The sequence below is a fragment of the Canis aureus genome, chromosome 13 (assembly GCF_053574225.1).
Source record: "Canis aureus isolate CA01 chromosome 13, VMU_Caureus_v.1.0, whole genome shotgun sequence".
Classification (NCBI taxonomy): Eukaryota; Metazoa; Chordata; class Mammalia; order Carnivora; family Canidae; genus Canis; species Canis aureus.
This window is the reverse complement of record NC_135623.1, coordinates 57,159,781-57,184,109: the sequence shown is the minus strand read 5'-3', so window position 1 is coordinate 57,184,109 and position 24,329 is coordinate 57,159,781. Positions and strand designations below refer to the sequence as shown.

Below are 24,329 nucleotides of genomic sequence, written 5' to 3'. Positions count from 1 at the left end.
AGGAGAACAAACAGAGGTAAACAGCCCTTACCTAGGACAGAGTCTCCCTGTGATTTTTCACTGCAGCAAAGAGACCAGTGAGGTGCTACACTTTTCTGATTAGGGACGGTAATTTTCACCCCCTTAAGATAAATTTCATCACACTAAGGGTCTTAGGGAACGCAGGACTCAAAAGAAAATTGCGTGGTCATGCAGGATTTCTCCAAGACCTCCGTTTAGGATGCACACCGTGCTAGCTGCTGTGGTGCTGTGCTGCTCGGGCCAAGGCGTGCACACCCGGGGAACCTGGGAGCCGTGGGGCTCCGCGGAGGCCTGCAGAAGAGTGTGCGGTGGGCCACAGGTACCAGGTCCCCGACTCTGCAAAGCCCCCCCCAGCTAGAGTTTTAAGATTGAAGAAACTGAGGCTGGTACCCCGCCCTCGCGAAACAGGCCCCTGGAGCCTGGCATCAGCCATAGTCTTATCGGGGTGTGAGTGGCAGCATGACAGCACCCCAGGCTGGGCCTGGTCTCCCACATGTGGGGGTCCCAGCTGGGGTGCCCGCTAGGCGGGGAGGCCGGGGTCCCACCAGGCCATCCCCCCGCTTCTCCTCGGGGACAGTTCTTTCCCTGTTGTTTTCAAATCCAGCAGCCAGTTTTGAGCTCGTCTAGTTTCTTCAGCTGTTTGCTCTGTATTGTCACCTAAGCTGCAAAGCGTGTTTTATCAGTTGACTTAAGCCGGTTTAAAACATTAAAATGGATATTGCAGATCCATTATCAAACTGAACATTTCATGAATCACCAACCCATTTCTTGTGCATAAGAACAGAGATAAACAATGACTAATGGGGGCGCCTGGATGGCTCAGTGGTTGAGCGTCTGTCTTTGGCTCAGGTTGTGATCCCAGGGTCCTGGGATTGAGTCCCGCATGGGGCTCCCTGCTCAGTGGGGAGCCTGTTTCTCCCTCTGCCTATGTCTCTGCCTCTCTCTGTGTGTCTCTCATGAATGAATAAATAAAATCTTTAAAAAAAAAAAGCAAAATTCAAAACATAAGAGACACCTAACGCTGGGAAACAAACAAGGGGTAGTGGAAAGGGAGGTGGGCGGGGGGTTGGGGTGACTGGGTGATGGGCACTGAGGGGGGCACTTGACGGGATGAGCACTGGGTGTTATGCTATATGTTGGCAAATTGAACTCCAATAAAAAAAATTAAAAAAAAAAGCAAAAAACAAAACAGTGACTAATGTCACTGAAAAGCAACAATGCACTAACTTCAAAACTGATGGCCGTGTCAGGGCTGAGGAATTCCAGTTGCCTCCAGTGTTCACACCAACGAGAGCACCAGAGATGAACTGACTGGAGGGGGTGACTCATTGTCCCTGCAGGCAGGGAGCTGGAGACAGGGTGGGTGTCTGATGCGCCTCTCTCTCTCTCTGCCTTTCTTGGCACTACCACAAACATGATTATGAAATGTTATCCTGTGGTGCTTAGGCCCTAAACCTGAACCAGAGGAAGGACTTTGACTAGAACACAAAACCTAACACACTTTACTCTCCCCTGCTTGCTGGTCTAAACAGACACCTCTTTCCTGCATTGTTTCCACTGGGCAGGACTTCCACCCCCATTCTAAACCAAGTCAGTCCTATTTTGTTTGTTAACAACCTCTGAGAAATGTATTCCTCTGTAAGAAGGAAGGAAAGTGAAATGCAGATTCCCCACCCACCCACCCCTCCCCCGAACATATTCTACTTCAGAAATGGGCCCTTTAAAAGATCACCTCTTTCTTTACCATAGATCCAGCAATCAAGCCCTTTGGTATTTTCCCAAAGGAGTTGAACACTTATGTCTGCACAAATGCTTGCACGCAGATGTTTCTGGCAGCTTTATTTATAATTGCCAAAACTTGGAAGCAACCAAGACGTCTTTGAATTAATAACTGAGATACACTCAGACAATGGAATGTTATTTAGCACCAAAAAGAAATGAGCTATCGTGCCATGAAAAGACACTGAGGAATCTTAAATGCGCATTACTAAGTGAAGGAAGCCTACACAGTAATCTGAAAGACTCCACGCTGCATAATTCTAACTATATGCCATTTGGGGAAAGGTAAAACTAGGGAGGCAGTAAAAAGATCAGTGAGTGCCTGGAGTTAGGGTGGAAGGAGGGATGAATGGGTGGAGCATGCTGTATTTTTAGGGCCCAGATATTATTCAGGAGGATACCATCACGGTGGATTTATGTCATTATACATTTTCCAACTCGTAGAATGTGCAACACATGAGAGAATCCTAATTTAAACTATGGACTTGGGTGATTACGATGTATCCGCGTGCATTCCTCCATTGTAACAGTTGTACCACTTTTGGAGGATGTTGATAATGGGAGGCTGTGCATGTGTGGGGAGGGGGAGTATATGGGAACTCTGTGGACCTTCCTCTTATACTGTGAGCCTAAAACTGCTCTAAAAAAAAAAAAAAACAAAAAAACAAAGGCTTTATAAAGAAAAAATAAAAGTAAAAATAATAGAAATCATTTCTCTGTGGGGAAGCAAAGCACATTCGGGCATGTGTATGGCATGTCTCATACCTTCCCACGAGGGAGGTGGCATTTAGGGCCTGGGGACAGTGATGAGCCTGGCCGGGGAGAACTGGCCTGGCATTTTCTGGTGGTACAGGTGCCCCTGCTCTCTAGGCCTCAGCTGTCCAACACAGCAGCTGCGAGCCACACGGGGTTATTTTAATTTACGTTAATAAAAATACAACTACAAATTCATTTTGAACTGGTCTCACTTCGAGGGCCCAGTGTCCTACGCAGCTAAGGGTATTGTACTGGACAGATTCCGGACATTTCCATCATCTCAGAAAGTTCTAGTGGAGAGCGCCGCTCTGGTCTCTGGGCAGCCCCAGAGACTCACCTGGGGTGGAGCAACATCGCGAATGGAGAATGCCTGCGGTCCAGGATCCTCAGTGCCCCGGATCCCGGATCCCGAAGCACAAGGGGGCCCTGGGCGCCGTTTCCAGGAGACAGTTTCCGCAGCAAAGGGCTGGAGAGACCTTGCTCCCTGCATCCGCGCTTGCAGAGCCACTTCTCTTTTGCAATCCTTGCTGGTCTGACAGGCTCCTGCAGAATTACATCACTTCCTAAAAAACAGGCAAACACTTCTCCTTCAAGTTAGCACCGACCCAAACAAGCAGGAAACAGGAAATGTTGGGGTTTCAGGGAGGCTGAAGCCCGGCGCCGCACGATGCCGGGGCGCGCGGAGCGGAGGGCTCGGGGGGCTGCCCTCGTGTGCGCGCTGCTGACCGCGCTGCTGCCCCGCAGCCCGGCCCAGGGTAAGCCGCGGCCCGGGGGGCGGGGGGCCGGGGGGGGCGGGGGGGGCGGGGGTACCGGGGCCGGGGAGGGGGCGCTGCGCAGCTCGGCCGGGAGGGACACAGCCCGCGCCCGCACCCCCGGCCCTTCCGCGAAAGGAGGGGAGGACATCGGAATTGCGGTGGGGGGTGCGGTGGGGGGTGCGGGGGCGGGGGCGGGGGCTCCCCCCAGCAGCTGTCACTCCCCGTAACTCCCCGCAGCATTGCTCTCCTAGCAAGTTGGGGTCCCTGTAGCTGACCGGCTTTAGCAGGCGCGTTTGGAGAACCACAAACTTGTTGGCAGTCGGTGTAAAAAGAACATTTCAATCAGAAGTGAGGAGGAGTTTGCGTTTAAGAATGCGGGGCTGGGACATCAGCAGTTCCAAAGCCTCCTGGAAAAACTGGGGTATGGAAATGTACACCTGGAAAGTGTACTAAATACTGTAAAAAAAAAAAAAAAAAAAAAAAAAAAAAAAACAGTAAACAGGAAATTATCGGAGGAGTTACCCGGCATCCATTCTAACTTAATCAAGAGGCGTCTTTCATCTGTTTTTCTTTGATCTTGTTACTTCGGGGCATATGTTCTTTGCATGGATTGTTGTTACTAACGAACCTTTATTTCAGAAAGTGATGCGATTGTGGCAAATCAAAGGTATTGGAGAAGACAAAATATTAAATATCATGGTTTTGAGCTAAGAGCAGCAATTGATTTATACCCCGGGCAGTTGCTACAAGCGGCACAATCACCCTGGATGGCCTGATTGCCTCCTGTAGCGCTGTTGACATGCCCTTGGGTAAATAAACTCCGGCAACAGTTTCTACCTGCCTCTAGCTTAGGTCAGTATTTCAAGCAAAAGGAAAGTTCTCAAGCTACAGTTCTTTAAGGAGGACCGGGGAGGGGGGCTTGCGGGCACCCGCACTGACGCAGCCACAGTGTGGCAATTTCCTGGAGATTCACCGTGAGTGCCCAACCCACATTGCCCCACCGATCTCTTGCCCTGGGTGCTCTCCACGTGGCCTTGCCAGGCATCGGAGGTGGAAAATGAAAAGTGAAAGGCGAACCATTCCATCTGGAAAGATGTCTGATTGAAATGGGAGGTGGTGATGAAGACGAGCAGGGGGGTGGGGTGGGGGGCAATGTGTAGTCTTAGGCACAGTTTTGGGGCTGGGAGCGAGCATGAAGACGACACAGCTCAAGCTGCCCTGTGGCACAGGTGCAGAAGCTGGGGCAGGGGGAGATCAGATGTCCAAGCCCGGGACACCGGTCAGCTGGCCGGCCTGGGACCCCGGGGTTCCCTCCTCTGCCCCAGTGAGAGTCCTCTGGGCCACACTCCTTTCCCTGCAGGGTGTCCTTGGCATCTCAGGAAGCAGAGCCCAGCCATCCCACTTCCACCTCTTGTGAGTCTCAAGGCTACCACAGGTGCCTCAAACAGGTCCTGAAAATAATGTGTAAGCTTGCCTGAGTATTTTCTTGAGCTTCTGACTATTTTCTTGACGTTTCTGAGTCGAAGTGTCTGCCATCTGGGAGATGCAAAAGGATCATCTGAAGACTCAGTAAAAATTTTCTTTACAATACCGATATCTGATCAGTGGCTCTTCCCCAGTAAGACCTTTGGCTCCACCTCATTTCTGCCCCTTAGACTCTGGTCAACCTCCTTCCCATGGCATCTCCTCCATGTGCCCTCCCGCTCCCAGCCAGTCATACCGAATGGAGCGTGTGCTCCAGGCCTCTGTGGTTCTTGTCAAAAGTGAACAAGTTCTCTTTTTTAGAACCCTGAAGCCCCAGACCCCAACTCCTCCTTGACGTCTCTTCTCATCTCTCCTCGGATGGTCACTTTACCTGTGTCATATCCACATCAAACTAGGCTTCTGTAAACACAGCCCATCATGTTGAATCCTAATTGTGCGTGTCTCCCTGTCTCCCACCAGGCTGTAAGCGCTGCCAGGAAGGTTCCTCGGTAGCTCATCCTTGACTTCCCAAAACCCAGTTGGGATCAGCATAAATAAAGACCTCCATAATTCCTGATAAATGCTAAAATCATTCTAGAATGGATTTGAGGCTGATCGCTAAAAATCAATGAGCTCCTGAAAGCAGATAGTGCTAGAATGGCAGAGAAGTCAGAGATGAGAAGCTGGGTTTATCTAGACAATCCAGCATACTTATTGGGCCCTGTCTGGATTTCTAATGTCAGAAAGTGCTCCCCAAATGCCCATTCATAAAAAGCTATATATTCAAAGCTAAGGGGTGATCTCTTATAAATGAAAGATTATGTATTTTTATTTTAAAAATAATTTTATTTATTTCTTCATGAGAGACACAGAGAGAGAGGCAGAGACACAGGCAGAGGGAGAAGCAGGCTCCCTGCGGGGAGCCCGATGTGGAAATCGATCCTGGGACTCCAGGATCATACTCTGAGCGGATGGCAGACGCTCAACCACTGAGCCACCCAGGCGTCCCTGATTATATATTTTTAAATTAATTTAAAATTTAATTAAAATTCAAATTAATTTAAAATGAGCTAATGATGTCTAAGACTTCAGGGTATGAGTTAGTTGATAGTTGTCAAACTCCTATTTCCGGGATCCCTGGGTGGCGCAGTGGTTTAGCGCCTGCCTTTGGCCCAGGGCGCGATCCTGGAGACCCGGGATCGAATCCCACGTCGGGCTCCCGGTGCATGGGGCCTGCTTCTCCCTCTGCCTGTGTCTCTGCCTCTCTCTCTCTCTGTCTGTGACTATCATAAATAAATAATTAAAAAAAAAAAAAAACTCCTATTTCCTTGAATTTTTCAAAAAATATCTTGGAGATGTTTGGTAGTAGAATCCATCCTACTGACTGTATGAAAAAATGGAGGCACAGACTTACTCAGGTCACAGTGCTAACTAGTAGATCTAAGCAAGATTCAGCCACAGGAATCCATGCTCCAACATATACTATAATGCCTCTGGGTTTCTGGGCTCTGCTGAAGTATGTGTCTAGTTTCAGGTTTAGAAAAATATGTCTCGGGCAGCCCCGGTGGCTCAGCGGTTTAGCGCTGCCTTCGGCCCAGGACCTGATCCTGGAGTCCTGGGATCGTGTCCCACGTCAGGCTCCTGCATGGAGCCTGCTCCTCCCTCTTCCTGTGTCTCTGCCTCTCTCTCTCTCTCTCTCTCTCTCTCTCTATCTGTATCTCTCATGAAGAAATAAATAAAATCTTAAAAAAAAAAAAAGAAAAGAAAAATATGTCTCTGGTACTCTTCCAACTATAGATGTATCCCATGCATTCTTAGTTGGGGTCTAAGGTCTAAGGTTATTGCATATTAATAAAGGAGCTGTATCTGGTCGGGTCAGAGACTGGCCTACAGGAAAAGGGTTGGAGAGAGCTGGGGTTAACTCTGGCCTTTAGGGGGAAAGGGAAAGGCTGCAAGGTGCAGAGTGAGCAACAGGGCATCTGGGGATTAGCACAGTTAAGACCAGAAGCAGGAAAAGCGGAATGATGAAGTCATAGGTAAGAGACTTCAGGGTGTGGGAACCAGGGAGAGAAAGCACAGCCTTGTGTCATTCTTTATGGGAGAGTCCTGCGGAGAACTGACCCCAAGGACCAAATAGCCTTCAGAAACCAAACAACAACAACAACAAAAACAGGCAGAAAGGGATTTATTGGGGTTTAAAGTCCCTCCGCGTCTGAAAGCCTGATCCAAGAAACCAGAAGACGGCTGGGTCTTGGCTGGGATGGGCCCAACTGGGCAAGGAAACAATACGACATGCAATTTGCCTACCTGTGTATAGTTTGCACCGCCCTCTGATGTTGGCAAAGATGAGGAGAAATAGGAACTCTGCACCACTGGTGGGTCTAGGTGCAGTCCCTAGACCATCCTGCTGCTTAACCCATTCATTGGGCTTTTAACTTCAGTCATATTTTTCACTCTAGAAAAATTTTTTCATTTCCAGAATAAAAATGTAGTGTCTTGCTTTTATTTTTTCTTGTTAGTTATTCCTTCTTTTATGTTTTTCTTTTACACATAGTATTTTCTGATAACTTTGATCTGCCATGTATGTAGATCTAATCTTGTTGCTCATTGTATCTGTTGATTCCCATTTGTGAAAGAAATCTTGGGGGCTCTGAGGACCCAATCTGGCACCCAGAAGGTGACTTCACTCCATTTGACCGAAACCCAGATTCTCTGATTCCAGCACCAGGTTACTGTAAACACTTTCCAAATACCATCTAGTCCTGTCACCGCAGAATAGTATTTGGAAGATATGGAGGCAGGGATGGGCCAGGCTCGAGGAAAGCCAGTGCTTGGACCTCAGGCTTACAGCCCTGCCTTGGGATGGAGAGGGGACAGGCTGAGCAGGCCTCAGGGGTCAGACTGCAAGAGTTGTATGAGCAGGTGCCAAAACCTCATGAAAGGTACAAGCCAACAAAGCAGAGTCTGCTGTGGGGGCATCAACCAGCAGCAGGTCAACAAGAAAGCCAAAGTTATTGCCAAGGAGAAAGAAGTAGAGAAAATCAAGTTGAAAATCAGAAGGGGGGCCAGGGTCCATGGCATCAGGATGATGGTGAGATCAGCCTGGGGGCGGGGGGCACACCTGACTCTGACTAGAACTTTGTCAAAATCATTGCTCCCTCCTTTCCTTCCTCTCTTCCTTCCTTCTTTTCTTTTCTTTCCTTCCTCTCTTTTCTTTTTTATTTTCTTCTCTCTCTCTTCTTTTTTATTTTCTTCTCTCTCTCTTCTTTCCTTCCTTCCTTCCTTCCTTCCTTCCTTCCTTCCTTCCTTCCTTCCTTCTCTTTCTCCCATGGCCTAGTGGTTTTTTTTTTTATTGGTGTTCAATTTGCCAACATATAGAATAACACCCAGTGCTCATCCCATCAAGTGCCCCCCTCAGAGCCTATCACCCAGTCACCCCCACCCCCCGCCCACCTCCCTTTCCACCACCCCTAGTTCGTTTCCCAGAGTTAAGAGTTTCTCATGTTCTGTCTCCCTTTCTGATATTTCCCACTCATTTTTTTCCTTTCCCCTTTATTCCCTTTCACTATTTTTTATATTCCCCAAAAGAATGAGACCATATAATGTTTGTCCTTCTCCGATTGACTTATTTCACTCGGCATAATACCCTCCAGTTCCATCCATGTCGAAGCAAATGGTGGGTATTTGTCATTTCTAATAGCTGAGTAATATCCCACTGTATACATAGACCACATCTTTATCCATCATCTTTCGATGGACACCGAGGCTCCTTCCACAGTCTGGCTATTGTGGCCATTGCTGCTATAAACATCGGGGTGCAGGTGTCCCGGCGTTTCACTGCATCTTTGCCTTTGGGGTAAATCCCCAGCAGTGCAATTGCTGGGTCGTAGGGCAGGTCTATGTTTATCTCTTTGAGGAACCTCCACGCAGTTTTCCAGAGTGGCTGCACCAGTTCACATTCCCACCAACAGTGTAAGAGGGATCTCCTTTCTCCACATCCTCTCCAACATTTGTCGTTTCCTGCCTTGTTAATGTTCCCCATTCTCACTGGGGTGAGGTGGTATCTCATTGTGGTTTTGACTTGTATTTCCCTGATGGCAAGTGATGCGGAGCATGTTCTCATGTGCTTGTTGGCCATGTCTAGGTCTTCCTCTGTGAGATTTCTGTTCATGTCTTTTGCCCATTTCATGATTGGATTGTTTGTTTCTTTGCTGTTAAGTTTAATAAGTTCTTTGTAGATCTTGGATACTAGTCCTTTATCTGATACGTCATTTGCAAATATCTTCTCCCATCCTGTAGGTTGTCTTTTAGTTTTGTTGACTGTTTCTTTTGCTGTGCAGAAGCTTCTTATCTTGATGAAGTCCCAATAGTTCATTTTTGCTTTTGTTTCTCTTGCCTTCCCATGGCCTAGTGTTTTAGCTTTGACATTTAGCCTAAGAGATGGACAGGAGCCCCCTGAGAGCATTATATAGCCTCCTATGTCCCTACAGGCCCAAACCTCTGTTCTAGGAAATCCTCATAGGTATATTTGTCTCTGAGTTTAAATTTCTTGTACTATCTTTTGCTTTCCTTCCTTTTTTTTTTTAATAAACATTTTATGTCCTTGGGATTTCCTTGCTTTTTTGAGATTTCTTTATCAATGTAAAAAGTTGCCTCTTACACTTCATTCAGTAGCTCTAGGTATTGTATATTGGGAGAATTTTTCAGGTTACCAACTATACCAGATTACTCGAAAAGGAAATTTTTCTATATAATCAGTCTGGAGAACAATTTGGAAATACTTAGTCAGCTGGATATGTTTATACCCTACAATCCCAATAATTTAATCCTAGGTATATACCCCAGATCAAAAACAAGTGTGCAGCAGAGTCATGGCCAAGAATGTTAATTTTAGCAGTGTTTGTAAAGATGGAAAAAATAGACGCAACTTAAATGAGCAGAAGAAAAATACATGAATTTTAATACACTCCCAAGATGAGATATCATACAACAGGTAAAATTAAGGAACTAGATAGACCCAAATGTATGAAGATGATTCAATCTCAAATGTAGTTGGCCAAGAGAGCCAATTGAAGATTATCCACGGAATGATTACATTTATTTGAAGTTTTTAGAAACATTCCAAATTATGCTAATATTGCTTAGGGATATAGGCATATTTGAAAATTTGCGACTGATACAAGTTAACTTTAGGATACCAGTTACCTTTAGAGAGGGAGGGAGGGGAATGAGACTGGGAGGAGTACAAGGAGGGCTTTAATTTCATCTGTGATGTGTTTCTTTCAGGAGAAAACATGCTGGTCCTGGAATCAACAAATGAAGACCTACTGGCCCAATTTTGTGAGTGTCTTTTTTTTTTTTCTGATCTATGAGCTTGGAATGGTTTTTATATATTTCAGTGGTTAAATAAACGCTTGTATAATAGCCTGTGTTTTGCCTTTTGGATCTAAAATATTTATTCTCTGCTCTTTAAGAAAAGGTTTACCAACCCATCTTCTGGCCAATATGGAAAAGTGTAAGATAATTGGTAGATATTCAGTTATCTGCTACGTTACTCTATTCTTTTAGGTAGGTAGACATTCATGATGAAAAATTATGAGAGTGCCTCTGAGTTCTCAAGCTTTCCTCCACATTTCCCTTCTATAATTCCCAATCTCTTTGAAAGACAGTCAAGATGCCTTCATCTCAACCCACTGCGGTCCGGCTACTGTATCAAGCACAGGACTCAAATGACTCCATCCGGGCCACCAGTGCCTTCTAATTGCTAAGCCCAAGGGACCCATTTCTGTCCATATGACATGTTTTCCTCTGCATCGCTTAATATAATTAATCAATTATAGAAACGCTTTTCTTCCTCGGGTCTTTTAGTGCCATTTCCTCCTTGATCTCCTACGACACTGATTGTTCCCTTCCCGTCTTTGATGAGGAGTCTTTCTCTTCCACCTGCTCATTTCACAGTAACATCCATCTGTTATTTCTTATTCCTTACACCATTCCTGGGCCACGGCATCCATGCCGATTCCCAAAAAACCACCTCCCTCCAGGCCCAGCTGCCCAGCTCTAGACCTGTATTCTCACCGCCAGCTCTCCTTGGCCATGCAGGAGGGGGCCTTAAGCTCAGCATGTCCAGGAGGGAGCTCCTCAGCCCCCGCGAGTGTAGGCCCTTGTTAGCTCTCACCTAGTTACTTCATTGACTTCTTGACCCATCTCCCTGCCTTTAGTCTCCTCTCCAACCCAATTTCATGTAACATCCAGAGCACTAGCCCTATAACCAAAAGTAATCATTTCCCCCTGCAGTGGAAATCCCCCTTCAGTGGGATTTTGTTTCCTTGAGGTAGATGGACAAACCCCTTGACATCATTACAAGGCCCCTTGTGAGAAGTCCTGAGGTCCTTTCCTGCTTCACCCTTCCCGCCACATGCCCAATGGTACAACTGCCTGAATGTGCCAAGCTCTGAGGCTTTCTATGTGCTTCGACTATAATGTCTTTTCCTGATACCTTTGCTTGATGAACTCCTGAGATTCAATTTAAAAATCTCCTCCTCTGTGAAAATTTCCTGAATCTTCCACCCCCAGGTAAATGAATGCCTTCCTCTCCCATGTCATGTCCTTGTACACAAACAAATGGCTCCTAGTAAGCTCTATTATAGTTTCTGATTTATGTGCCATTGTCCCTACTTGCCAGTGTCTTCCCAGGGAGACATACACCTGGTCTCGTTCACCTGTATATCCCAGGACCTAGAATAGTGCCTGGTACATAATAGGCACACGACTCAATGACTGAAGAATGACATGAAATTTATCCAAGATTTACATGTATTTGTGACAAAATCATAATCATTCAAATAATAAAATGAAACTGTGGTAATACTTGGATAATATGATTTTTTTTAGTTAACGCTGTTTTATCTTATTCCAAAATGTTAACTATCTTGAATCTTTTTATGTATAAATAGTTTATTTCTGTCTTCTGGAACTGAAACAGACAACAGTTATTGCTTCCCTTCCTGTGGAGAATACTATGTAGCCACATCTATGAGTAGTCTTGAGAAAGTATTCTTTTTTTTTTAAGCTTTTCTTTATTTATTCATGAGAGACACTCAGAGAGAGACAGATATATAGGCAGAGGGAGAAGCAGGCTCCCTGAGGGGAGCCTGATGTGCACATGATCCCAGGATCCCAGATCACGACCTGGGCCAAAGGCAGGCACTCAACCATTGAGCCACCCAGGTGCCCCACTGAGAAAGTTTTCTTATCTATCTTCCTCTCAAACTAGGGATGGAGTTCAGACTCAGAAAATATGCATTGAGCAGCATGACAATTTGCAGAAAGTCCAGGTAGTCACAAACATTTTAGGGAGACTTTTGAAAGGAAGACAAAAGGAATACAAATTCCATAGAAGTTAAATTTCAAGCCAGTAAGAGCGGATTTGAAAACTCAAAAAAGAAATGAAATTTCTGTAACGTGAAGTGAATAGAAAAATCTGCCTGGGGGGTGGGAGTGGGGGAGGACAACACAGAAGCCTTTCCTGATTAATTAAAGAAGATGGTTTGAAAGGAGAGTTATCTACTGGAGCAGGGTCCAGTTGGTGGTGGTGTTTTTGGTTTCTTTTTCTTGAACAAAACCATCCAATCTAGTTTGTTTTTGAAATTTGAATTTTTCTTCTATGTGTCTTTGTTGTATATGAATAAAACCACCTTTATTATTTCCTGCCTTCCTACTCCATTGTAGTTTTCAGAAATAGGAGTCCCAGTGGTTACTCGGGTTTCCTGACATATGTTTTTGTCTTCCAGTGACAAAAATATTAATTTAAAAATTCATGTATTTTTTTAAGCATTATGTTTATTTCTGGTTAAGATGACTAGATTTAGCAGATAAAAATATCCAGTTAAATGTAAGTTTCAAACAAACACTTTTTTTTTTTTTTTTAGTGTAAGTACCTCTCATACAATTCAATGTAAATAGAGGCCACACAAATATTGCATGGGACACATTTATACTAAAAATTATTTGTTGTTTATCTGGTATTCAAATTTAACTGGGCATCCTGGACTTTAGTAACTGTGTGAATACGATTATCTCTTATCAAGCAAAGATCATCCCTATGTTGGTGTATCACTAAGACCACAGGCATATTGGCTATGTAGCCAGTTAACAGATATTAGAAGAAAATTTAGGCTGAGTCCTAGATCAAACATTCAAATAACAAGGAAATAAAATTTTAAAAAATTTAAAAATTTTTTTATTTATTTATGATAGTCACACACACACAGAGAGAGAGGCAGAGACACAGGCAGAGGGAGAAGCAGGCTCCATGCACCGGGAGCCTGACGTGGGATTCGATCCAGGGTCTCCCGGATCGCGCCCTGGGCCAAAGGCAGGCGCCAAACCACTGCACCACCCAGGGATCCCAACAAGGAAATAAATTGTGCTGGAAAAAAAAAAAAAAACAAAAAAAACAAAAAAAAACAAAACACGAGATAGACAAAACAAAACCAAAAACACCCCAATGCTTACATAGATTGAAACCAGGAATCCAAGAGTGGATCAACTTTAGAGAATCTACTAATGTAATCCACCACGTTAAAAACTAGATAAGAAAAAAAGTGCAGGATTATATTAATAAGGGCAGAAGGGAGGTTGGCAAGAGGTTGGGACTGCCCAGCATCAGCAGCTCAAGCAGCGACACTCAATTCTCAGTGCTTGAACCCTGTTAGATTGTCCAGGATGGAGGGGGCAGGATTGAGTCTCTTTCAAGGTAAAATAAGATCAGGAGCAAGCAGGCCTTAGGAGACCTAGTAAGGGACTTTGCTGACCCCAGAAAATCCAACCCACAATTTGTTCCCTTCAGACACCACTTCAGAGACCTCAGGAGATTACCTCCTTCCTTGGCCTCCTGTCATAAGAACACTTCCCCAAAATAAAACAAATTCTTGCTCTCTGCTCCCCCATAGGCTGGTGATGGTAACTTCTGATTATACCCCCTCCCCCTTCCTCCTGCTGCTCACAGTGAAGGTACATTAGCCCCTGGGATACCAGCCCACATCTCTTTCCCCTGCTCTCTGCCCTCTAATTTATCACAAACATACATCTCCACTCATGTTTTGGCTTGTCCCTGTCTTTTCAGGGGCCTTCTCTGGCAGCTCTGAGCCTGTGCTGACCTGAGGGCACACATGCCCCGCACAAGAGCCCACCTTGTCTCCCTTCCCTACTCAGAGTGGGGCTGATAGCGGGCCAGGGAGAGGGCAAGGGCGTGACCAAGAACTTTTGTTTTCAACTTACCCTCTGAAGTTGAATTTTTGAAACTGGCTATTCAAAAGCGAGATAGAAGTATAATAAAAACGGAAAAGGATTCAGATTAGTAATGACAATAACTATCATTTTAATAAAATCCTTTTTTTTCCCCATTTGCGAGCACTTGTGTGTCTATTATCCCACTAATGGTAGAGAGAGTTGTGGTTTTTAAAATCTGATTCATTTACTTGAGAGAGTGTGTGTGTGCAAGTGGGGTGAGGGGCAGAGGGAGAAGCAGACTCCCCGCTGAGCAGGGAGCCCTACGTGGCGCTTGATCCCCAGACATTTAGAACCCTCGGGATCCCTGGGATCCCCAGACCCTGGGATCATGACCTGAGCTGAAGGCAGATGCTTAACTGACTGAGCCTCCTAGGCGCCCAGTAGAGAGAGTTTTTTTTTTAATATTTTATTTATTTATTCATGAGAGACAGAGGCAGAGACACAGGCAGAGGGAGCAGCAGGCTCCATGCAGGGAGCCCGACGTGGGACTCGATCCCGGGACTCCAGGATCATGCCCTGGGCCCAGGGCAGGCGCTAAACCGCTGAGCCACCCAGGGATCCCGAGGGTTCTAAATGTCAAAAGTGTATATATATTGCGTCCCATAAAAATACACACATTCTTCTCATGCGTCCCATAAAAATACACACATTCTTCTCAAGCCGCCAGGTGCCCGCAGGCCAGAATAGGTCTGCAGTGTGCAAAACGGTAGTCAGATGGTCAGAACCGCAGCTCCCCCAGGTGAGCAACTTTAAATCGAGACGGCCTCAGGGTCTGGGCAAATCTGAATAAACAGGAGTAAACCTTCTTTTTAAAAGGCATTAAAAAAAAAAAAGACATCAAAATAAAACGTTTAAAACGCAACAGACATCAGAGCGTCGCGGGCCCCCTTGGTGGGCCACGTTTTCATCTGACAGTAAATTGCAATCGCAGGTGTGCTTCCCAAGGCAACGGGGTAGAAATGCGAGCAAGCCTCACAAGCGAATGTCTTACCCCATGACCCGCCTCAAAACAAGCACAAGACACTTTGTCAACCTTCTTTCAACGTGAGGCATTGTCACCTCCAGGCATCGGCTGGCTGCGGAGAAAGGTGCAGGGGCACAGGCAGCTCTAGCCCAAGGCCCCTAGAGACTCAGGCCCTGCCCTTGCCCCTCGGGCCTTTGCCCCCCGCCGATGAGCCCACTTCTTCCCACCCCATCCTCTTCAGCTAAGCCGGCCCGGAAAATACACCGCACAGTCCAGCCGACATCGTAGACTACGTAGGGCAGCAGAGCTCACGATGGAAACGCCAACCGGGGGGCGCAGGGGGGCTCGGCTGCCTTCAGCTCAGGTGTGACCCCAGGGTCCTGGGCTCCCTTCTCCTCGGGGAGCCTGCTTCCCCCTCTTCCCCTGCCTCTCCCTGGGCTTCTGCTCGCTCTTTCCTTCTCTTTCTCTCTGGCAAATAAATAAAATCTTTAAAAAACAACTATCCGTCCAGTTCCCTAATCCTGCCTCCAGAGAATCAGGTCACTTGTGGGAAACTATGGGGAACCCCGGATTCCCCCCTCCCCCACCGCTACCCAAACAAACCAGAAACAGAACCAGAAACATGAAATTTCATCACTCAGGATTCTTAACTCGGCATTAAGCAGTTCCTCTCTTTCTCCAGTGTTTTCTTTACAACTCAGAGAACTGAGGAAACCACCTTAGGTCCCTATTTCTTTGTGACCAAGAATGGACTGTGTGTTTCCTTGGAGGGTGGACAGAGGGAGGAGGACAGGATGTGTATATATATATATATTTTTTGAGATTGTATTTATTTATTTTTAAAGATTTTATTTTACTTATTCATGAGAGATGAGAGACAGAGACACAGGCAGAGAGAGAAGCAGGCTCCATGCAGGGACCCCGACATGGGACTCGATCCCGGGACTCCAGGATCACACCCTGGGCTGAAGGCAGGCGCTAAACTGCTGAGCCATCCAGGGATCCCCAAGATTGTATTTATTTATTAGAGAGAGAGAGAGCAAGCATGGAGGGGTGGAGGTGGGGGGAGAGAGAGAGAGACAGAGAGCAAGGATGAGCCAGAGGGAGAGGGAGAAGCAGGCTCTTTGCTCAGTGGGAAGCCCGACATGAGAATTGATCCCAGGACCCCAGGATCATGTCCTGGGCCGAAAGCAGACGCTTCACTGTCTGAGCCACCCAGTCCTTCCTCCCCCAGCGATGTTCTTGATAAAAAAGTGAGAGATGCCCTAACATCGTCTCTCAGACAAGCCTGGCCCACTTCTATTTCCTGAACAACGCGTACCCAGTGGCTACTGAGCAGCAGACAGGGTTCCAGGTGTTAGGGGTAGATACAGAGCCAAATGGTGGAGGCATCGGGTGACAAACAGGTACCTGAATGAAATGCTCTCAGAACCAAGCAAACCAGAGAAAGGGCAGGACACTTCAGAAGCCCATGCGTGGTCCATGCAGGTCGGTGTCCCAACCCCAAGGAGCCCGTGTCCATTTACTTGGTGTTGGCATCTCCCTGCATCAAACACAATTATACTCCCACAGACAGGCTGGGGCCTCATGAGTCTGCTAAGTCAGTGGTTCCCATTTTCCCCAGGCCCATCACAGCCAGATTTCACAGATGCTGAACAACTGCTCTTCAAAAGATACCAGAACCGAAGAGATAGACCATTTATCTGACGGATGCATACACCTGTTAATTTTGCTTTCAGAGGCTTCTTTCTGTGTAGGGTTCTCCAATCATCTTTAAAGCTAGTCAGGACTATCTTCATGAATAGCAACAAATTAAAATAAAGCCAACTGAATTACAGTCTAACTCAGTAACTCTCGGGACGCCTGGGTGGCTCAGTAGTTGAGTATCTGCCTTTGGCTCAGGGTGTGATCTGGGGGTCCTGGGATTGAGTCCCACGTCGGGTTCCCTGCATGGAGCCTGCTTCTCCCTCTGCCTGTGTCTCTGCCTCTGTCTCTTTGTCTCTCATGAATAAATAAAATTCTTAAACAAAACAAAACAAAACAAAACAAAAAAACAGTTTAACTCAGTAACTCTCAACCCAGCATACTTACTTACTAAGCTCACTGGGGGAGCTTTTAAAACATATTGTTGCCCACGTGCAGCCACAGATACCCTCACATAACTGCTTTGGGTGGAGCTTAAAACCCACTAGGTGATGTGGGTGCACAGTAAGTGTTGAGAACAAGAGGTGTTATTAATAATTAAACACAACTAAATGAGGTTGTTTGTGCAACTTAAACCAATGGCTGTCAAAGTATGGCCTCCAGAGCAGCAGCAGCAGCAGCAGCAGCAGCATTTTTTTTTTTTTTTTAGAAATGAAGATTCTTAAAAAAAAAAAAAAAAGAAAGAAAGAAATGAAGATTCTTGGAGCACCTGGCTGGCTCAGTCAGTAGAGCGTGTGGTTCTTGATTTTGGGGTTGTGGGTTTCAGCCCCATGTTGAGTGGAGAGAATACTTAAAAATAAAATTTATTTTTAAAAGCCTTAGGGACACCTGGGTGGCTCAGTGGTTGAGCGTCTGCCTTTGGCTCGGGGTGTGATCCCGGGGTCCTGGGATTGCGTCCCACATCAGGCTCTCCTTGGGGAGCCTGCTTCTCCCTCTGCCTATGTCTCTGCCTCTCTCTGTGTGTCTCTCATGAATAAATAAATAAAATATATTTTTTAAAAAGCCTTACAATTCTTGGCCTCATCCCAGACTTACTAAAGCAGTAACTCTGGGAGCAGGGGCCAGCACTCTGTTTGGGAAGCCCTCCAGGTGACTCCGATGCTAAAGTCTGAGGACCCGTGGTGTAACGCTCCCAGCTGTTCTATCAGCAGTGACCTTTGCTGGAGAAGAGGGTTTTACACTCCAGCACACCCTCTCATAGTCAGACTTCCCCTGGACGACATGCCTGTCACAGTTCTCTCTTAGCCTCGCCTGGCCAGAGTCTCCCAGGGGCTCCAGGCTTCAGTGATGATTTTTTAAGCGGTTGCATTCTGGTGATCGAGTTGGCAGCTGCCGGGCAAGCCTTTGGCATCCAACTCCCTGACCTCTGATTCTTCTCCAGTTCACCAAGGAGAAGCAGTGAGAACAGGAGGGCAGAGTGCTGGGGTGGCCCAGGGCAAGACAGGAAGTGGGTAGGGTGGGGGCCTCGGATTCACCCTGAGAACTGCAAAAAATACTGAGGCCTCCGTTCACTGCAGATATTATGAGGTGAAGCTTTAGGCCTCAGGTGTACGAGAAGGTGCCCAGGTGATTCCTCTGTGCGGCCAAGGCCGAGAACCACCGGAGAGCTTCTTGGCTTGGTTTTGTCTCACCCTTCGAACACTGGCTGGCTCTCTGCCGTGTGCGGACGTGCAGGGGGATGGGACGTAGGCAGACTTTGGTGCCTTGAATATCTTGAGATCCATATCCTCCAGGTACTCCTCAGAGCAGGGCTGAGTTTGAAGGCCTCACACCAGACTTGCGTCTTCTTTCGTTTCATTATCTGAATTATAAAATTGTTTAAAAAATCAGAAAATAAGCGGAAATAAAATAGTTGACACAATTTGTGCCCGGAGTCGACGTAACAGGTGAAAGAACGGGTTCTCCGACTGAGGCCCGACACACCTGATGCGATCCTGAGCTTAGTGCCCTTCTCTCAGCCTTGCTCCCTTTTACGTTATAACAGCAGCGTGGCGTTCTTGCAGTTGGTAGGTGATCCTTGTTGTTCTCTTTTTAACTTAAAAAACTGGAGCTTGCTTGCCTCTTCGTCCCATTCTCGAAAAAGAAGTTGGCTGGTTTGCTTTACCGGGAAGCAGAGTCATTTCCACTTAGTGACGGGGTTTGGAGCAGTGATGGGGCCACGTGTCCGCTCACCTGCTGGGGCTGCCAGGCTCACCTCAAGCATTGCCCCCAGTTTTCCACAGATGAGGATGTGCCCCCCAGAGTCCCTGCCACACGTGTGGAATGTGCATCCCAGATGTGTTTGCATGGCTGTCGTCAATAATCATTTGTAAGTGACTCCGGGACTGTGCAGTTGATTATTTGGCAATTTGAGGATTTGAGGGTTAAAAGCCAAGTGAAGTAGTGCAGCTTGGGGTCATCCTTCACGCGACCCCTCCCATTATCTGTTGGTAAGGCAGAGGGAGAGGGATGGTGGGAGCGAGAATGCGGCGGGAGGGGGCTGGCCTGCGCTGGGGCCACTTGGGAGGGAGACCGAGCTTTTGCCAGAGCAGCCACCTGCAGCCCTTGCTGCCGTGGTTCCTCGGGCAGGTCACTGCGGGCTCCAGGGCCACGCACCCGGTGGCCCTCCCACGGCCTGTCTGCTTACCACGTGTTGTCCCTGCTCTTTCTTCTTTTCTGTACTTTTGCTGGCCAATGCGGCTCCCTTTTCGCTCTTCTGCTTGATCCTCTTGGTTTCTGCAGCTTTTTCAGTTTTAGTCCCCCCCGGGGCCATACATCTTTTACCCTGAAATATGTCCAAATTTGGGCAAGAAGACACAACAAGAAAAATGAAGACATTATACAGGCAGTTAGTCCCCTGGGAGCAGCAGAGACCCTGGTGAGCCTAGGGGTGGGGGAGGGGGGCACAAAGAGGTGGCGAGTCTCCCAACGCCTGGCACGAGTGGGTGCTCCACAGGCCACCCGGCAGCTCAGGCTCGCCACTCCCTTTGCTCTTCATACGAACACGGTGGGGTGGGCAGGACAAGGGCCTCCTTCTCTGGCCTCCAGGAAAGAGAGGGGTGAACCCCTGGGGGGCTTTCTTGGGCCCTGCTGGTGGGAGCCCCCATCCTGCCCTCCACGATGCCATGGAGATACCCGCAAATTCCATGAGCCGCACAGGACGTGCCCTGCACATTCTGTTCCACACACGGCTCCAGGCCCACTCCCTGAGAGAGAGTTCTGGGTTCTCCCATAGTAATGCTGACCCAAGAAGGGTCTATAGGATGTCGCTTTTACCCAAGAGTCCAAGATGGTTCCTGTGGAAAATTGCCATTGGCTCTTACGGGCATGAGCGAGTGTTGCTTGGAAAGGCTGGGGTCGGGCACCATGATGGCTCAGTGGTTGAGCGTCTGCCTTCGGCTCAGGTCATGGCCCCGGGGTCCTGGGGTCCTGGGATCAAGTCCCGCGTCAGGCCCCCCGCAGGGAGCCTGCTTCTCCCTCTGCCTCTGCCTCTCGCTCTCTGTCTCTCAAGAGTAAATAATAAAATCTTAAAAAAAAAAAAAAAAGAAAGAAATGGCTAGTATCTAAAGATGTGTCTGAGCTTGAGTGGTTTCAGGGGGCCCTGTGTCCATTGGGGTAAGAGTTGTTGCCCCACAGGCCACAGGAGGAACCTCCCCAGTGCTCTGGGGAAAAGTCCCTTGAGTTGCCCTCTGCACCCCCCTGTCTGCTCTTGTGACCCCCTGGCTCCCCTGCGGGGCCCACCTTGGGTTCATCCACCTCTGGTTTCCTTACCTGACTCTTACTCTGTCCCCATGCTTGGTTACTGATTCGATTCAATGGCCCACCCTGGTTTTCCAGCTTTCCTTTTGGTGATGTGTAATGCTCCTGGCACAAATTCTTGGGGCTGATCCCCACAATTTGTCAACTCCCCCCCTTCCCGTCCAGCACCCCCTACACACCCAGCACTTTCCTGACTTCGTTTCTGCCGGTTCTCGTTGTGTGAGGCCTGGACTGGAGCGATCTTGGACAAGTCGTGAGGACAGACCACCCAGAGAAGTTTGGTGCTGTCCCCTCTCCTCCTGCACCCAACACCCTCGCTCCTGCTCTCCCACACTCGAGACGAAATACAGACAGGACGTGCACGTGTGCCAGCTGAAGGACGCGCAGGGGTGCTTATTGTAGCATCGTTCAATGCACAAGAAACAACCTAAATCTCTATCAATAGGAAGAGGTTATGATACATCCTGGTAATAGGGGAAAAAACAACTCTCTGTGTATAGATATAAAGTAATCTTGAAGACCAATTTTGAAGTGCAAAAAGCAAGAGACAGAACGTATATAAATTTTGTTATCTTTTGTGTTAAAAAAAAGCAAACAGGAAACGATATTTATATATGCATGGAGTTTTTCTGGAAGGCAACAGAAACAGTGGCTGCCTCTGGGGAGGGAACGTGAGTGACTGGGGGAAGTGGTGATAGTGACATTTCCTTTCTGAGAGCTTAGTACCACGTGTCTAGTGCCAACTCAAAAATTCTAATTAGAAGCAAGATGAGCACCCGAATGTGTGGAAATGTGGAAATAGATGGGGTGCTGGGGATCACCGCTTAGTTGTGCAGATTAGGACATTAAGCCACAAGGGTAAATAATTTGTTCAAATTCCCAGAACGACGAAGCGACAAGAGCTGTGACTAGAACCTTTACTGTTATTTGGCATTTATGCTCTAGGGAGCGCAGCTTCCAGACCCTATGTAGCAGAACTTAGAAATGACAAGCCTGTACCCCAGGCCAAGACGTTCGAGAATCAGCTTCCTCATCTGTAAAATGTGTATAGTACAGTTGTTGTGAAGATGAAATTAAGTAGTGCCTGTGTCCTAGTTCCTAGCACATACCAAGCATCTGATAAATGCCAGTTACTGTTATTTATTATTTTTGGCTACGATAATGTTGGTTGGGGCAGAGAGGACTGGGAGGAAGGTTATCAGAGAAGTATCTGGAGATGAAGGTGTGTAGGGTGAAAAGAAAAATAAAACAGAGAAGGAAAGAGAGAGAGAGAGGCCACCCCCTTGGTTCTTATTTATGTAGATAGTCACTGGAGATTCTGAGGGAGTCAATGATGCAAAACGTATGTTAGGATGTATGTGAGAGGGATATTGGGGAGAGAAATCCCAGCCCATTTTACTGCAGATTGTCACTAAAGGCCACCTGTGATCAGCACTGCTCCTTATGCTAAAAATAAAAGTATAACCCAGGACCATCTGGTGTGCTTTCTTTCCGTTTCTCTTTTGTTCCTGATTACCCAAATGCCATTGTTATTCCTGCCACCTTATTCCTTTTTCTATTTTCTCTCCTGGGGCCCTGGGTCAAGTGTTGATTCAAAGCCTCTCTTGGAGGGGCACCTGGTTGAGCATCCAACTCCTGGTTTTGGCTCAGGTCGTGATCGCAGGGTTGTGGGATTGAGCTCTGCTCTGGGCTCTGTGCTCAGGGCATGTCTGGTTGTGATTCTCTCTCCCCTTCTCTCTGCTCCTTCTCCCACGAGCTCTCTCTCTCAAATAAATAAATTAAAAACATAAAATAAATAAATCTTAAAAAAGAAAAGCCTTCCTTGGAGAGGTGCTGAACACACCCTGCTGTTCTGGGCAGCTTTGCTTACAGCACATCTGGGCTGAGTCGCTTAGCAGGAGCCCTACAAAGCCAAGGTTTCTGGGACTCAACCCCCGTCCTTCCCCTTTGTGCCAGGAAGCCACCTCCTTATAGGCAGAGGGGCAAGGACATGGGGTTCCATCTCTTGTTCACCCCGTGATGACTAGTAACCATTCTATTCCTGTCTTATTAGGAAGATACCATGTGAGTGAGGTTTAAAGCTCAGGTTCAGTGACTAGCCTTCGTGGGTTCAAATCCTCCTCCATGATTGCTCTGTGACCACAGGCCAGTTGTGTAACCCCTTTCCCCAGTTTCCATCTGGAAAAATGGTGAAGACAAAATGAGATAATCTGGGTAAAAGGCAGAGCACAAGACTTGGCTTAGTAAATTCTCTATAAAGGTTAGCCTGATACAGTGGCAGCAGCCTCAGCTCTGCACAGCCTCAGCTGTAGTAGAAATAAGCAAAAGAAATAAAAGGCAAGTCTGGGTATTTGAAGAAGGTCCATAAGCACTGACCTCAGGGAAAGGGGTCAGGATCACCAAGTGCACCTGAACCTGTGCCACTCCCCTGCCACCACCACCCCCATATATGTCCAGTTGTCACTGGCTGGATTATCAGTGAAGAATACTATTTGATCCCAGTAGTTCTGCAAGAAGGGTGATGCTAAGGAGGAGATTTCTCTAGTGGACAAATATCTTTTCCTGGTTCAGGGTGATATAGGATGCATCGAAGCCTTTGACGTATGTGTCATTATTATTAATTTATTACCTTATTTCAAAGACATAAATATAAAATAAAGCCACTTAACCCAGACAGAGGTCAATAAATAGTAGATATTTTTTTAAAAAATCCTGCTTTTGGCAAAAACAGATGAAGAACACCAGTTCGTTAGACTCTGCAGTTTGTAATTGATTCTGGTGGTTTGGGGTGGCATTTACCAATGGGATTATCAAATGGATTCCCTGGTCTTGGAGGAAATGGAAATGTTCATATGTATAACCAAAAAAAAAAAATAGACAGTGATCAAACAAGCATTTTTATAAATTAAATCAGAGGAATCCATTGTCCTTTGGTCATGCAGGTTGATAAGGTGGGGAATTGGCTCTGCAGGGGCCAGTCTGTCATTGTGTGCAGGGTAGCCTAACCTCTGCTTGAAGCAGCTGACTTTTCTGTTTACATAGCAACTCACACTTTAGAGAGAACTTTCACATAAGTTATTTGATAAGTCTTCTGTGGCCTAAACTCATAGGCCCTTTGCCTCGGTGGGCCCCCTTTGAACCACAGGCAATGTTGTACCCCGGTAGGACAGTAACCCCCCGCTTACTAACTGTGCTCACTACCTAGCCCAGACAAGGAAAGGTTTCTCAGGTAATCATCAGGCTAATGGTCCTTCCCTGCCCTGTGATGGTTTTCCAACACAATCTGACATTCAAACAGAATGAACTTGCTTAGGCTTCTATATAGGGAAAGTTCTAAAGATGCTTTTTTCTTAAAAACATTTAAATATTGGTGCAGTTTCCTTAGTCTCTAAGGGAATCTCCTTCTTGAGAATTTTGCCTCACAAATGAGATCTGCACTGTGTTTTTATTTAGAATCCAGGAAGATTTCTGTCAGATAATCTCAGAGAGACTCAGTTCTCTGCAGAATGTGCGACCTGACACTGAGACCCCAGATCAGTCACCCCAGTTTCCAAGAAAGAATTCTTGGAAATAGGTAAACTTTTATTAAAAATTAGGACAGTGTGGGACACCTGGGTTGCTCAGTTAGTTAAGCTTCCGACTCTTGGACTCTTAGTTTCAGCTCAGGTCGTGATTGTAGGGTTGTGGGATCCAGCTTACTGTCAGGCTCTGCACTCAGCCAGAGTCTGCTCCAGATTCTCTCCCTCTCCTTCTGCCCCTCTCCCTCTGCTCCTGCCCTTGCTCACACGAGCATACGTGCGCTCTCTCTAAAGCAAGTAAATAAATAAATAAAATTCTAGAAAAATTCAGGACAG

At 46.9% G+C, this 24,329-nt stretch overlaps 1 protein-coding gene across 6 annotated transcripts in view; it reads left to right on the top strand.

Moving 5' to 3' along the window:
- The first annotated feature begins 3,086 nt into the window (after positions 1-3,086).
- The window catches only part of TMEM154 (transmembrane protein 154), a 45,915-nt gene continuing 24,672 nt past the window's right edge, over positions 3,087-24,329 (top strand). The window contains exons 1-2 of one of the 6 annotated variants that reach the window (XM_077846389.1): positions 3,087-3,311; positions 10,062-10,115. In XM_077846389.1, the coding sequence (XP_077702515.1) occupies positions 3,224-3,311; positions 10,062-10,115 (142 nt within the window). In that variant the 5' untranslated portion in view covers positions 3,087-3,223. The remainder of the gene's footprint in view (positions 3,312-10,061; positions 10,116-24,329) is intronic. The other 5 variants (XM_077846391.1, XM_077846390.1, XM_077846393.1 and 2 more) reach the window with 5 other exon arrangements.